Raw genomic sequence first — 14579 nt, 5'->3', positions numbered from 1 at the left:
GTGGTGATTTTTTTTAACATAGGGAGAGACTCAGTAAATCAGTGCACATATGATAATTACAGAAGCAGTACAATATTTTGTGTGTTAGGTTGGAGCCTGTGCAACAATTAAATTAGAACCTGTAGATAATGTACCTGATTACAGAATAGTTATCAAAGTAGAATCTAAAAACTTGATAGCAACAGACTTGTTTTACTCAGCAAATGAACCCTCCAAAGCCTTAAAATGTCTTCTTGAAAAGTGTGACGAAGTGCCATGTATTAGCTCGCTGTAGAAGCCTCCAGCTTTATGAACCTGTAGAGGGATTTCACAAGTCCTGGTTTGGATTATTTTAGCAAGTGTGCACAAGATGCAGCTCGATGTTCTGGTTCCAGGTTCCCTTGTTGCTGATTCATTTATGTCTCCTCTGCACAAATGTAGGTGAATGTGCTTATTGTTTCAGACTGATGTAGTGTCCAGGGAAATACTTAAAAGATTCCTTGGCATTCTAGTGTCGGAAGAGCCCCCAGAATAGAAACACCCTGTCTGGTATTGCGAAGAGCTGTCAGTATTGATGCATCAGCTCTCTCCTGCATACTTCCTAGGCAGGCACTTCTTCCTTGTATTGGGCTTTTGTTGAAACTTTGTTTTCACTCCTCTGAAAGATGCATCCTGATTGCTACCTACCAGTCCTAGCTCTGCCTTGGGGAGAGGTGGAGTAAGATGACTGCTGTTCTCCCTAGTTCCGGGGCTCAAAACCTCAACAGCCCATTTTCATGGTTGAGGTTCTTGCCTAGCATGTCCTTTTGCTCCCCTCTTTACTTCTCCCCCGGAAGGAGCGGCTTTCAAACACCTGAAACATTTTTGTAGCAAATTTTAGAGGTAGAAAGACCTAGGTTCTACTATTCTGATTCTTTCACTTACTGGCTGCATGAACTTGGACACCTTACTCAAGCATGTTGATTCGGTTTTATCCTCTTCAGAATGGGCATAATAGATACTTGGTAGTATTATCAGTATCGCTCCTTGCAGATCAGTGTGAGGATGATGTGAGATCCTGGGTATGAACTATCAGCCTAAACACGGACTCCTAGTTGGCACTAATTGGAGTCACTCATTCTTCCATTCTCCACCCTCGCTCTGGAAGGTGTTAACATTTTCACAGTGAAACAGCCTAACTTAACACTTAAAAGTAGTAATAATTTGATTATGTATCCATAGTTTTCTTTATAAGAGCTGTTAGCACAGTTTTTCATTTTTACAGTTTTTCCAATCATTTTATTAATATAAAATTCACATTTCCATAGTTAAGTCACTTTTAAAAAGAATTATATATACATCATAATTATATACATCATCGCAATCAATGCTAGTGTACTCTCCCCTCTCCCGTATTCATTATTTGTCCCCTAATTGCCCTCAACCCCAACCCCTTTCTGAATAAGCGGTTGCATCAGTTTTTGTCTGTGCATCTACTCCTTCTAAACTGGAAAACATAAAAGAAACAATACAGCGCAGAAAGAGAAAAAAAGTAAAGAGAGACCACCAGCATTATTAAAATAAACCAGAGAGAGAATTTCTGTCATGGAACAAATGAGAAATCTCTAAACCTAGGACAAATTCAGGATGGGTCAAGAGGGAGGTCATCTGACCAGGTATCATATTATACCATAATTCCTTCCACTCATTTTTACAATTAAATGGTTATTTGAAAATTAAAACTTAAGTTAAAGTTGTTTTCTTAAAACAAAATTTTTAAGAGTTGTTTTCCTGTTTTGACCAATTCTCTCAAGTTAATTAAGGTTCAGTTTTTAATATAAGTATGCCAAAGATATGTTTTCTCTTCATTTGGTAAGGTGGCATTGCTGAGAATCTAGCAGAGAAGTTGATTGGGGTTCTCTTTGAGGTTTGGTTACTAGCTTGTACTCGGTGCTTCCCAACACCGCCTTACTGGAAAACAGCCAAGGAAATGGTGGCTAACTGGAGGCATCATCCGGCGGTGGTGGAGCAGTGGAGCAAGGTCATCTGTGCGCTCACTTCAAGGTCAGTTATCATCCTTGACTTTCTCACTGTGGTAGGTTTCCCCTTGTTCTGTGCCTTGCTAGGATTCGTGGAATACATTGAAAAAGCTAGGGTCTGTTACTGCTGTACTTTAGATATCAGATACGGAACCCTGGTGGTGTAATGGGTATGCGTTGGGCTGTGATCCATGTGGTCAGCAGTTCAAAACCACTAGCAACTCTGAGGGGAAAAGCCTGGACTTTCTACTCCCATAAACAGTTATTTTCTCGGAAACCCACAGAGTATCACTAGGAGTCACCATTGACTCGATGGTGATAGTGAGTTTGGTTTCGTAGTTAAAGATCAGAGTTGGAACACTGTTTTACAGCAGTTTGGCCAGTGCCTGTCTAATCCAAAACTGCTCAGAATGTCTTTTGAGAAGCAGGTAAATTCTATATCCTGTATCCTTCCCACCCCAAATCCTCCTCTTACTCTGATTATTAAAATACACATGTTTATTATTTAAAAGCAAATCAAAACCAACTAGCAGCACAGAAAGATATATACAGAAATTCCAACATATTTTCAGATAAATTTTTTAAAAAGTGGAACCAAACTGTATATGCTACTTTATAATCAAATTAGGCAGTTTTTATAGTAATTGTACTTTTTAAAACCATTTATATGTAATATCACCAATACACATTGCAAATAAACTGTTAGTTTTTATTTTTATTCCACTTTGATACTAAATATTTCAATATGTATATATATATAGCAATAAAACATGAAGCTTTTCTTTTTTCTGGAAATATAACTGTTTATTCACCTTTTGTTTTTATTTTTCAGTGTAGGTTTTTACTATTGCTTTTTTAATCATTTTATTAGGGGCACATAAAACTCTTATCACAATCCACACATACATCAATTATGTAAAGCACATCTATACATTCATTGCCCTCATCACTCTCAAAACATTTGCTCTCCACCTAAGCCCCTGGCATCAGGTTCTCATTTTTTCCCCTCCCTCCCCGTTCCGCACTCCCTCATGAACCCTTGATAATTTATAAATTATTATTTTGTCATATCTTGCCCTGTCCAACATCTCCCTTCACCCTCTTTTCTGTTGTCCATCCCCCAGAGAGGAGGTCACATGTAGATCCTTGTACTCGGTTCCCCCTTTCCATCCCACCCTCCTGATATCACCACTCCCACCACTGGTCCTGAAGGGATCATCCGCCCTGGATTCCCTGTATTTCCATTTCCTATCTGTACCAGTGTACATCCTCTGGTCTAGCCAGACTTGCAAGTTAGAATTGGGATCATGATAGTTGGTGGAGGTGGGGGTGGGGGAGAGCATTTAGTAACTAGAGGAAAGTTGTATTTTTCATCATTGCTACATCGTACCCCGACTGGCTCATCTCCCCAAGGCCCTTCTGTAAGGGGATGTCCAATGGCCTACAAATGGGCTTTGGGTCTCCACTCCACACTCCCCCTCCCCTCATTAACTATGGTAAGATTTATTTGTTCTGATGAGGCCTGATACCTGATCCCTTCGACACCTCGTGATCGCACAGGCTGGTGTGCTGCTTCTATGTGGGCTTTGTTGCTGCCCAGCTAGATGGCCACTTGTTTACCTTCAAGCCTTTAAGACCCCAGACGCTATCTATATCTTTTGATAGCCGGACTCCATCAGCTTTCTTCGCCACATTTGCTTAAGCACCCATTTGTCTTCAGCGATAGTATCATGGAGGTGAGCACACAGTAATATGATTTTTTGTTCTTTGATGCCTGATAACTGATCCCTTTGGCATCTTGTGATCACACAGCTGCTGTGCTTCTTCCATGTGGGCTTTGTTGCTTCTGAGCTAGATGGCCGCTTGTTTACCTTCAAGTCTTTAAGACCCCAGATGCTATATCTTTTGATAGCCGGCCACCATCAGCTTTCTTCACCACATTTGTTTATTCACCAGTTTGGTGTTCAGCGGTTGTGTCAGGAAGGTGAGTATCATAGAATGCCAGTGTAAAAGAAGAACGTATTCTTGCGTTGAAGGAGTGCTTGAATTGAGGCCCAATGTCCTTCTGCTACCTTAATAATAAACCTATCAATATGTGCACATAAATCTATTTCCCGAGCCACATATATAAATGTATATGCATATATACATGTCTTTATCTAGACCTATAAATGCCCTTTGCCTCCCAGCTCTTTCCTCTATTTCCTTTGACTTCCCTCCTGTCCCACTATCATGCTCAGTCCCCACCAGGTTTCAGCAATTCCTCTTGGTTACATTACCCTTGATCATGCCCTACCAGGCCTCCCACACCCTCACCACCAATTTGGATCACTTGTTCCCTTGTCCCTGGGTTTGTTAACACCTCTACCTTTCCCCCACCTCTCCGTCTCCCATGTTACCCCAGAACTGTCAGTCCGTTGTTTTCTCCTCCAGATTGTTCATCCAGCCTATCTTATTTAGACAGACCTGTGGAAAAAATAACATGCACAAAAATAAGACAGTGCAAAACCAAATAACAATATATAACAAACCAACAACAACAAACCAATGACAAAAAAACAAAACACAACAAGAAAGAAAAGCTTGTAGTTAGTTAGTTCAAGGATTGGTTGTTGGCCTTTAGGAGTGTTTTCCAGTCCAGTCTATTGGGGCACCGCACCCTGGCCCCAAAGTCCACCTTCAGCATTCCCTGGAGACCTCGCCGCTCTGTTCCCTTGCTGTTCTGTTGCACCCCATTAGTGTTTTGCCTAGGTGTGGCGGGATCAGATCGGGTGCAAGTCCCACACTGTGTCTCTGGTGTTGTCTCCTGTAGGGCTATGGGTCAGTGAGAGGATTTTCTCTTAAATATAATTGCAATATTATTACCAAATCTAAAACAAAGGTGACAGTTCCTTAGTATTAATTATCTCACCATGCTCAGCTTTTCCCAAATATCTCAGATTAAAAGAAAAAATTACAGGGAGAGCGGGGAGGGAGGGGGGGAAATGAGGAGCTGATGCCAGGGGCTTACATGAAGAGCAAATGTTTTGAGAATGATGAGGATAACAAATGTACAAATGTGCTTTATACAATTGATGTATGTATGGATTGTGATACGAGTTGTATGACTCCCCAATAAAATGATTAAAAGCTAAAAGAAAAAAATTACAGTTGATACCACTGAATCAGAATGCAGAAAAATTCATACATTATATTTAATTACACTTAAGTCTATTTTAATCAATAAGCTCCCATTCTCAAATCTGTTTGCATTTTTGTGTTGAAGAAGCAGGGATATTTGTCCCAGGAGTAAGTCTTCTGTATCCTGTATTTTTCTGATTATGTTCTTTCATGTTCCTCTGTTCTTTGTCAACCGATAGTGAAATCTATTAGATGATCCTATGGGCAGAGTAGAACTTCCCCTTTGGGTTTCTGAGTCAGTGAATCTTTACAGGAGCAGAGAGCCTCACCTTTCTCTTCAGAGTGGCTGGTGATTTCAAACTGCTGACCTTATAGTTACCAGCCTAATGCATAACCCATTATGCCACCAAGGCTTCTTGCTGTGACACAGGTTTGAGTCGGTAGTGGTGGTGGGGTGTGTGACTGGGAGGGCATGAATATTTTATATCTTTTGTTTTAGGTGGTATTGTGTCTCAAGGTAGATTGTTTTTATATTTCAGTCAATTAAAATTAAATATTTGTCTTTGTCATTATTTAAACTGAAGAATGATGCTTTGGAATATTATATGAGAGTAAGTCAAAAGTATTGCTACAAAACAAAATTTTATTAAACAAGAATATCAAAATGTCATCCCCTGACACAGAGACGTGTTCAAACACATTTTGTGTAGAATAAGCCTGTGCATTTATGTACTCCTCTGCTGTGGAGTCCATTCTGACGCGTGGTGACCTGTAGCACAGAGTAGAACTGCCCCTGAGCATTTGTTTCTAAGATCTGTCTTCCTCTCTCTCCTCGTGAGTGGCTGGTGAGTTCAAACAGCTGACCTTTGTTAACCAAAGATCCTTTGGAAAGCTAGGATAGAGAGTGATGGAAATGTGGTGGCTGTACCCTGTTAAAGAGACCCAGAAATACAAGACCATCCCATTGAGTTCTAGCTCTCACAAGTTTCCCTGTGTAAGCATATATTGCTTTTATAATCAAAATAGAAAGCATATCTTATTTGAAGATAAGTTAATAATATTAAATTGCACCATGGTACATCAGTATAAATACAAGAATAAGTAAAGAAGTACTGTTTTTCGGTTTGTCAAGTTCATAGGCTAGGTTTTTATATATGGGGGGGGGCAGTTCTCAAAAAATCAATGGAAAAATAGAAGTGAAAGGTAATGGAATTTCCCCACAAATTTTGTGAAAACCCCTGCATATATCTTATTCACTTCAATGAGGTACACATTTCTCATCGTATTTTCTCATCAAATTTTGGTGCTTGAGTGTGTCATTCATAACTTAATGGTGTGCATTACTTTATTTTCTAGATTGCTACGCTTTACATATGGTCCTTCATTCCCTCCATTTAAAGTTCCCGATGAGGATGCCAGTCTGATTCCTCCTGAAATGGATAATGAATGTGTTGCACAGACTTGGTTTCGATTTTTGCATATGTTAAGGTACTGTAACTGTAGGGTTTCAGGTGTTGCTTACTCAGTGAATGTCCTGTTGAACCTGCCATCTAGAGTTGAACATGTATCTACGGAGATGATCTGTCAAATGGAGCCACATCGGTAGCAGGCACATGTGTATTTTGTGCCTTCTGTTGTCCTCACCCAGCAGCTTACGGACCCTCAGCTGCTCTCAGCTGGTACCCGAGGAGCTTTCTCACTGAGTGAATGCAGTGCTTGTCCTCTTGCCCGTTGCTGCAGCCTGGGTCTGTCTCCCAAACGCTGCCGTCCTTTGGAGATTGCAGACTGCCCTGCATCTCTGTGTGGCTAACACTGACTTGGCAGCCTGCCTCTTGGGTCTTTTCTTTTTAAAATAAAATTTTTAAAGTAGTTTTATTGACATTTCTTATATATTCCAATAGATCCATTCACATACAATAATGTTGTTCAATCCTATCGGGTGTGTTATACAATCATCAATGCTATCAACTTCCCTTCCCCACCCCACCTCACCCCGCACTTCCCATGCCTTCAAGGAACCATCATCTATCTTGACTGCCATATACCGAGCCATCTTAAATATACAAATGAGCATACGCAAATATAACATGATTAATAGGTATAACACATGAAGACTTTAATAGTAAAGTGTGTTAGTCTGGATAGACTAGAGAAACAATCCATAGACACTCGTGTGTATAAGAAAGAACAATTGAATATTGAGAAAATATCCTAGCCCAGTCCAAATCAGGTCCATATTTCCAGTATTAGCCCATGTGTCCAATATCAATCTATAAAATCCTCTTCAGACTCACAAAACACATTCAATGACACTGAATGCAGGAACATTACAGGCCAGTGGGAGGAAAGTCTTGTGGATCCAGTGGCTTTGTAAGCATCTCAGCACAGGCAGGGATCGCCACATGGTTTCTCCAGCTCACGGCACTAGCATAGTTACATGTGTCTTGTCAACTGCAACGTCTCCCAGTGAGTGAACAGAGAGAGAGAATGAATATCTCCCGCCTCCTAGGAGGAAAACTGGAGTTCCCAGAATCCTCAGGAGAAGGCCATACCCACACAGAGGCCTCATTGACTACGACCTGATTGACAGGCCAGACTCTATCCCTTCACTCCTAATTATCACATTGACACACGATTATATAACGACCAAATAAGGGGAGGAAATCTTAAAGAATTAGAGGATGGTTAGGTGGTTGATCATCAGTGTCTTGGGTCTTTTCTTCAGTAGCCTTGCTATTTAAATTTCACAAAGTAGTACACACCTCCTTCCTTCCTGCTGTGTTGCTCCTTATAATGATTCTGTACAGTTCAGTTCCATCACTTCCTGACTCTTACTGGCCCACCCATGTGCTCTGTGGATCTTTTTGTTTTGTTGTGAAATAAGCTTTGATTCTTAAACTCCTTAGACAATCTTAGCTTGATCTTCTCACCCCTAAGAATACCGCTTTCCTTGCTACCTTTTCAATGAGCATTCATTCCTCTTGACTCCTGGGATTGGAATTCTTGTTGTCTTCTACTGGTTCAAGGCCATTTTGCCTTTTCTAGAGCTAGGAAACTTTCAGTTCACAATTCCTGTAATGACCACTCGTCAGTCTCAGGATGACCTTTCACCCTCTTACTGCTGCTGTCTTTTCTAGTGACACTAGCTCCCTTTGAGGAGCCTAGCCCCTGGCTTGCGTTCTTTTGGGCCCGTCCTGGGGCCTCTAGCCTGCACTTGACAGACTATTCTAATACTTGGACCTCGGCTATTTGTAGCCCTTACTGAAAGCTTTCCCCTCTGCTTCAGATACCCAGAGACACTTGTCTTCTGTTGCTTGCTCTGCTCTGCATTACCATTTGTTAAGTAAGCCTTCTTTTCTTCCATTGTTTTGAAAATCTTATTCTGAGCATAATTTACTTCTTTTCATTTAAGAATACTTTGGGTTTTTTTAAAAAACATTATTTTACATAACTATTTTGGCAAAAATGTTTTGCCAGTTAGTTATAAACCAGAAAAACACCAAAACTACTATCATGAGGTCGTTTCTGATTCGTAGGGACCTTATATAGGGTTTCTGAGGCTACAAATCTTTATGGACGTGGCGAGCCTCAAATTTCTGTGGAATGGCTGGTCAGTTTGAACCACTCCCTTTGTGGTTAGCAGCCCAGTGCTTACCCCTACAGCACCAGCAGGGCTCTTTATGAAACATTCCAGCCCTCTGCCATCAAGTTGATTCTGACTCACAGAGACGCTGTGTGTGTAGGGTTCCCCAGCCTGAAATTTATTATGAGCAGACAGCCTCATCTCTCCCACAGCATGACTGCTAACCTTGGCGTTAGCTGCCATGCATATAATGACCATTATGTCACCAGTACTCCTGGGTTATGGAATATTCGTCTTCTAATATGTTTCTGAACTAACTCCGTTTTTTGGCTAGTTTATGCTTTGAGAACTTTTTAAAAAACCAAACCACTGTCAAACAGGAGTACTTTTCTATGCTGTATTGCAGTTTTTATAGCATTAAAGTTGTGTTTCTTAAAAATTTAGAAGAAATTACTTTGGGAGGTAGTTCTTGGACAACCTTGCCTAATTTTTTCAATATTAATTGAGTTTTTTCAGACGTTATCTTTCTTCTTGAGCTGAGATTGGTCAAGGTATTTTACTCAGGTTTCCTTTGGATGTAAGGAAGAGAAACCTATGTAACTACTCTCTCTCTCTCTCACACACACACACACACAGAGAGAGAGAGAGAGAGAGGTTCTTATAGCACTAGTCTCAGTATACTTCAAGAAGCGTTGAACAACCAGACCTCTTGATGTGGAGGGATTAACGCAACCTTACGGCATGCAGTCTGTCTTCTGTCTCTGGGGCTTTTGTCAGGCACTCATGCTGAGCTCTTTCTTATGCTCATTGGGTCCATGTTTCCGCCAGCCTTTGGTGTGCATGCAGCCCTATGACGATTGCCCAGTGATGCAAATAGCTGTGGGGCAGTGGAACAGAATCAGTCAGGCCATTCCAGTGAGCTGGGACTTTCTCTTTGCTCAGATTCTCAAGATGGGTCAAATTGCTGTTTGAAGTCATATTAATTATAGGTCACCAGCAGACATCTGGATGAATAGTCTCCTTTTGGGCAGTTTTACAACCCAAATAAGTTCTAAGTGGGTTGAATCCTGGTCCACGAGTGTTACAGAGCAGTGCGTCCATCCTACAGCCACTGGCAGGTTTCTTGGGAAGAGGGCTGAATATGATGGGGAGACGGGAACCAAAATTTTGTCTAGTAAGGTAATGCTTCATCTTTTCCAGGAAAAAACAAAACCTTTTTGTTGATTTTAACACTACTGTTCTCAAATGCTTGCCAGTGAACTTGTTTGCTCATGGCCAACTGCATAAGGATTGCTAGAAAGATTGGTGATATCTTCCCTTGAAGCCCCACCCATATATTATATTTCAGTACATGCAGGTGGACCTTCAATTTTTAAAAGGCTCCTCGAGTGTGTCTGATGCAAAGAACTTTGAAAGTTGCAGAAATGCAGTTTTGTTGTCTGTTACCTGTGTCATCGCTTGTTACCTATTCTCATTTCAAGTTTTATTTATTTGCTGAGTACTTGAATTGCAGTAAAATCATGTCAGGTTTATTTCTGGAGGAGCAGGGGTATAGACTACTAGGTATAGTTTGTAGTACCTAAGCCCTGATGGATTGATGTGTAGTCTGTTTCTAACTTTTTGCCTGGCTTTCTCTTTTCTGGAAAGATGCACTACTACTAACCTTTTTATATCCTTTTCCCCACCCGACCAATTGTGGACACCATGTTCTACGAGTCTCTGGATACTATCTCAGTAGTACAAGTCCATTTTTTATGTTTTCCTTTCCCCCGCTTACAATTATTTGAAAAGATGAGTCTTTGAATAGACAGAAAAAAGAGGTTTCAGGTGCTGGGCAATGTATAAAGAACTGATGCATATTCCTTAGGGCAGTGCTGTTGGCTTGTAGCACATGTATGTTCCTTTCACATATTGGCTATAGGTTCAATATCAGTGCTACTTGGGGTTGCAGAGGCTGATTAGTGGACAACTAAGCAGATTCCATTTTGAGTGGAAATCTAAGTGGTTTTAATGGAAATAATTAAAAGTATCTGTACATAAAATAATACTAAAGCTCAAAGACATTGTTTAGGAATATGTGCTCTAATACATACACATAAACACAAAGTAAACTAGCAGTAAATGATGACTTTCAAACAGAGTGTGTGTGTGTAAATGTAAAAGCTTCTTCGGTTTTTACATTGATTTACTTATATCTTTATCATCTCATTCCTCAGTTGCAAATATATTAGAAAAAACACATGGGTGCTCTTAAAAATTAAAAATGTTTAGTTTTCATTTCTTATTATCTAAGTAGATTTAAGCATACTACAGAGCTTATGTAAAGAGTTATCAAGGTTTGAATCCCTCATAACTAGGTCTTCGGAGAGAAATAGGTACAGATAGCTTTGTTTTTAAATGAAATTGCATGTATTTAATTGCTAAGGAAATTTCAAAATATATAATGCATTCTTTTCTTTCTTTTGATAGTAATCCTGTGGATTTGAGTCACCCAGCCATTATAAGCTCTACTCCCAAATTTCAGGAACAGTTCTTGAATGTGAGCGGAATGCCACAGGAATTGAATCAGTATCCCTGCCTTCAACATCTGCCGCAAATCTTTTTTCGTGCCATGCGTGGAATCAGCTGTCTAGTAGATGCATTCTTAGGTGAATTTTGTGTATGTTTCAAGAGTTATGTTTAGGTAGCTCTAGAGCCCAATCATAGAAATGTTTATAGATACCATGAAAGGTTTTGATTTGATATAACAATAAAGTAGGAAAAGTACTTGCAGCAAGTACGATAGCTATAGAGTTTTGTTACCTTTATAGAAGTAAATCCAACAGACTTGCGAAAAACATTAAAACCTAAGACATAAGGGATATGAATAAATGATATACAAGAGAGAGAAGAGTGTTCATTCGCACTGATTAAATGCTTTAAGTAACTTTCTCATCTATATCACTGTATCAGAAAGCAAATTATAACACTTGTTAGACCACTCTTAAACAGTTTATCACATTTTAGAAATATGAGAAATCAGAATTTTTAACCCATTATAAAGTGGAATTATTGAGTATCTGCTCTTTTCCAAACCATTTTTACATGAATTCATTAATACATTACACAGTTAATATACTTGTTAGAATTAAGTATGGCTGGCACATAAACAGAAAAACCTAAATACTAGTGGCTTAAACAAGATGCCGTATATACTTGAGTATAAGCCAACCCGAATATCCGCCGAGGCTCCTAATTTTACCACAAAAACTGCATTAAAAATGTGCTGGAAAAGTTGGCTTATACACGAGTATATGCATTTATTTTCACACATACTGGACCCAGGGCTAGGTAGTAGAGTTCGGTTGAGCAGTTTCACCCTCATTAAAGATTCATAGTCCATTTGCTTCATACAGCACCCCATCTTTTATGTATTGCCTCATGGGCCAAGATGACTGAATGAGTCTCAACTATCCTTTCCAGAGACTAGGAAGGAGGGAGAGTCTGCTTCGAGTCTGATTCCTGTAAGCAGATTTCTTGAAAGACCCACCCTGCAGTCTGTACTTCCTCCGGCTGAAGTATCTGAACTGCAGAGGAAGTTTGAGCTGTAGTGACTTACTCTAGACAGCCATGACCAGCTAAAATTTCTGTTGTGTTGCTCAGGAAGGAAGGGCTAATGGATATTGGGAGGCAGCTAGCAGTCTCTGTTTAAAGTTATTTGTATTGAGTCTTCACTGGTGTTGCTTGGGGAAGATTTTCTGACCACATATTTTGAACTGTGAAGAATAACTTGGTTTGTCTTTTTTTAAAGGCATTTCTAGACCCCGATCAGACAGTGCTCCCCCAACACCCGTGAATAGATTAAGTATGCCTCAAAGCACTGCTGTCAGTACCACCCCGCCCCATAACCGGAGGCACCGGGCTGTGACTGTGAATAAGGCCACCATGAAGACGAGCACAGTAAGAGTTTTCATCACCATTGTTAATGCTGCTTAAGGTTGGCTTGTACATCTGCCATCCTTTTGATAAGGCCCTGCCACTTTCTCAAGCTCTTCATGGATGTGTGGGGATTCTTGTGTTCTTCTGATAGGTGAGTACAGCTCATGCCTCAAAAGTTCAGCACCAGACATCCTCCACCTCTCCTCTGTCAAGTCCAAACCAGACCAGTTCAGAACCCCGGCCATTACCTGCACCTCGGAGACCAAAGGTTAACAGCATCTTGAATCTCTTCGGATCGTGGTTATTCGATGCAGCATTTGTACACTGTAAACTTCATAATGGGATAAACAGAGACAGCAGCATGACTGGTAAATATTGCTCAAAAAATAATGTTACCATTTTTTTTCCTTTTCCTTTTCCTTTTTAATATTTCCTACCTGCAAGATTAATATGTTTCTTTAAAAGTTCTCTGTCTCTGACCAAGCAGTGTCTGCTTAACCCCTTCCAGCTGAAGTCACAGAACTTTGGACTTCCCTGTCTTTTTATGTGTGTTTTTTTATGAGGTTTGACCAAATTGGTCTGGTTTTATTAGACACACTTCAGGTTAGCCACTTTTTGTTGAATCAAATTCCTTTCAGCAGGTGACCTGGAAGTTCCCTTCATGTCAGCCAGGGTAACTATAGTAATAGGCAGAATTAAAAGATTTTGATCGGATGTTTATTTACAACAAATATTTTCCATAGATTTTGACAGTTATCCACTCATTAATATGTGTAAATATAAGTAAAGTTCTGCTTCACAAAAAGATTTTAACCTCAGGTTTTTGTCTAAAACCTGTTCTCACAAATTGAGTTTATTTCAAGGATATATTGTTAAAATATAGTTTGCTCTGTAACTTAAATCAATAAAAAGTTTAAGTAATACTTCAACCTTCATGCCTTCATTTAGATTTTATTGCAGAAATACAACTCTGTAAATAGACCCAATTTAGTTTTGCCCTCTAACCATTAGACTTAGAGGTAGTAACATAGGGTGCAGATTGTAAGGGTGAGGGTAGTGCAGAATTTATTGAAAATTTCTTACATGTCTTAAACCAAGCCACAAAGTCACTGCCATCGCGGCCATGCCTCCTCTCCTAGCGACCCTGTATGCCTTACAGAGCTGGATCCTCATGGTAGTGGTTGGCATTTGTTGAACTGCAGTTAATGTGTGCCTGGCACTATATGCCACACTTTACATGCATTAATGAGTGTACTGCTTGTTTTTGTAAGAAAGCTTTTCCCCACTGGCTTGGAAATGGATTAAAATAAAGGGATTCATTAGTTTTTGCATCTCCAGGGAGACTAATAATTCCAAGAGCAAATCATCACTGATTTGCTGGCCCTAAGGATCTCTTCTTTCTCTTGGGTCTAGTGTTAATATCACCTCAGAACTAGGGTATATCTATTTAAATGTAAGAAACATAGAGTTATTTGGGTGATTTTATAGCACTTAAAATAATAAAGAAAAGTTACAGCTATAGGCATTTTTAATTATAATTTGAGGTTGAATGGTTGAGTTTAAAGTCTTTTGTTTACTTTATTTTGTCCAAATTCAGATACTTTTTATTATATCATTTTAACATTAATTTTATTTTCAATTGTGAAAGTAATACTTGCTATGGATAAGTAATTGTGATTACTCATGATGATTAAATGAAAACTTTCAAAAACTTTTTGAATTATATTTTCTTTATGTTCATGTCCTTTGTATTTTGAGTTTTCAGAACCATGTTTATGTTTATTAATTTATATTGCATTTTTTTAGCGTGAGTTCATCATACTTTTATTAAGATGTCATTCTTACCTTGTAACTTCTCGCTGTTAACACTAAAATCCCTGAATCCAGAATGATCCAACCTGCTGCTTTGTTAGTAAGCTCGCTTGTTGGGAACTTATGGGTCTTTCTACCCCCTTGGGAGT

General features: G+C 39.5%; 1 protein-coding gene across 2 annotated transcripts in view; it reads left to right on the top strand.

The window, feature by feature from the left end:
- The window catches only part of RALGAPB (Ral GTPase activating protein non-catalytic subunit beta), an 86645-nt gene that overhangs the window by 20358 nt on the left and 51708 nt on the right, over positions 1 to 14579 (top strand). For both annotated transcript variants that reach the window (XM_075528757.1, XM_075528756.1), the window contains exons 5-9: positions 1836 to 2022; positions 6474 to 6605; positions 11170 to 11348; positions 12491 to 12639; positions 12770 to 12986. In XM_075528757.1, the coding sequence (XP_075384872.1) occupies positions 1836 to 2022; positions 6474 to 6605; positions 11170 to 11348; positions 12491 to 12639; positions 12770 to 12986 (864 nt within the window). The remainder of the gene's footprint in view (positions 1 to 1835; positions 2023 to 6473; positions 6606 to 11169; positions 11349 to 12490; positions 12640 to 12769; positions 12987 to 14579) is intronic.

Source organism: Tenrec ecaudatus, chromosome 12 (genome assembly GCF_050624435.1).
Source record: "Tenrec ecaudatus isolate mTenEca1 chromosome 12, mTenEca1.hap1, whole genome shotgun sequence".
NCBI lineage: Eukaryota > Metazoa > Chordata > Mammalia > Afrosoricida > Tenrecidae > Tenrec > Tenrec ecaudatus.
The sequence above is the reverse complement of the archived record's forward strand: the minus strand, read 5'-3'. Positions and strand labels throughout refer to the sequence as shown.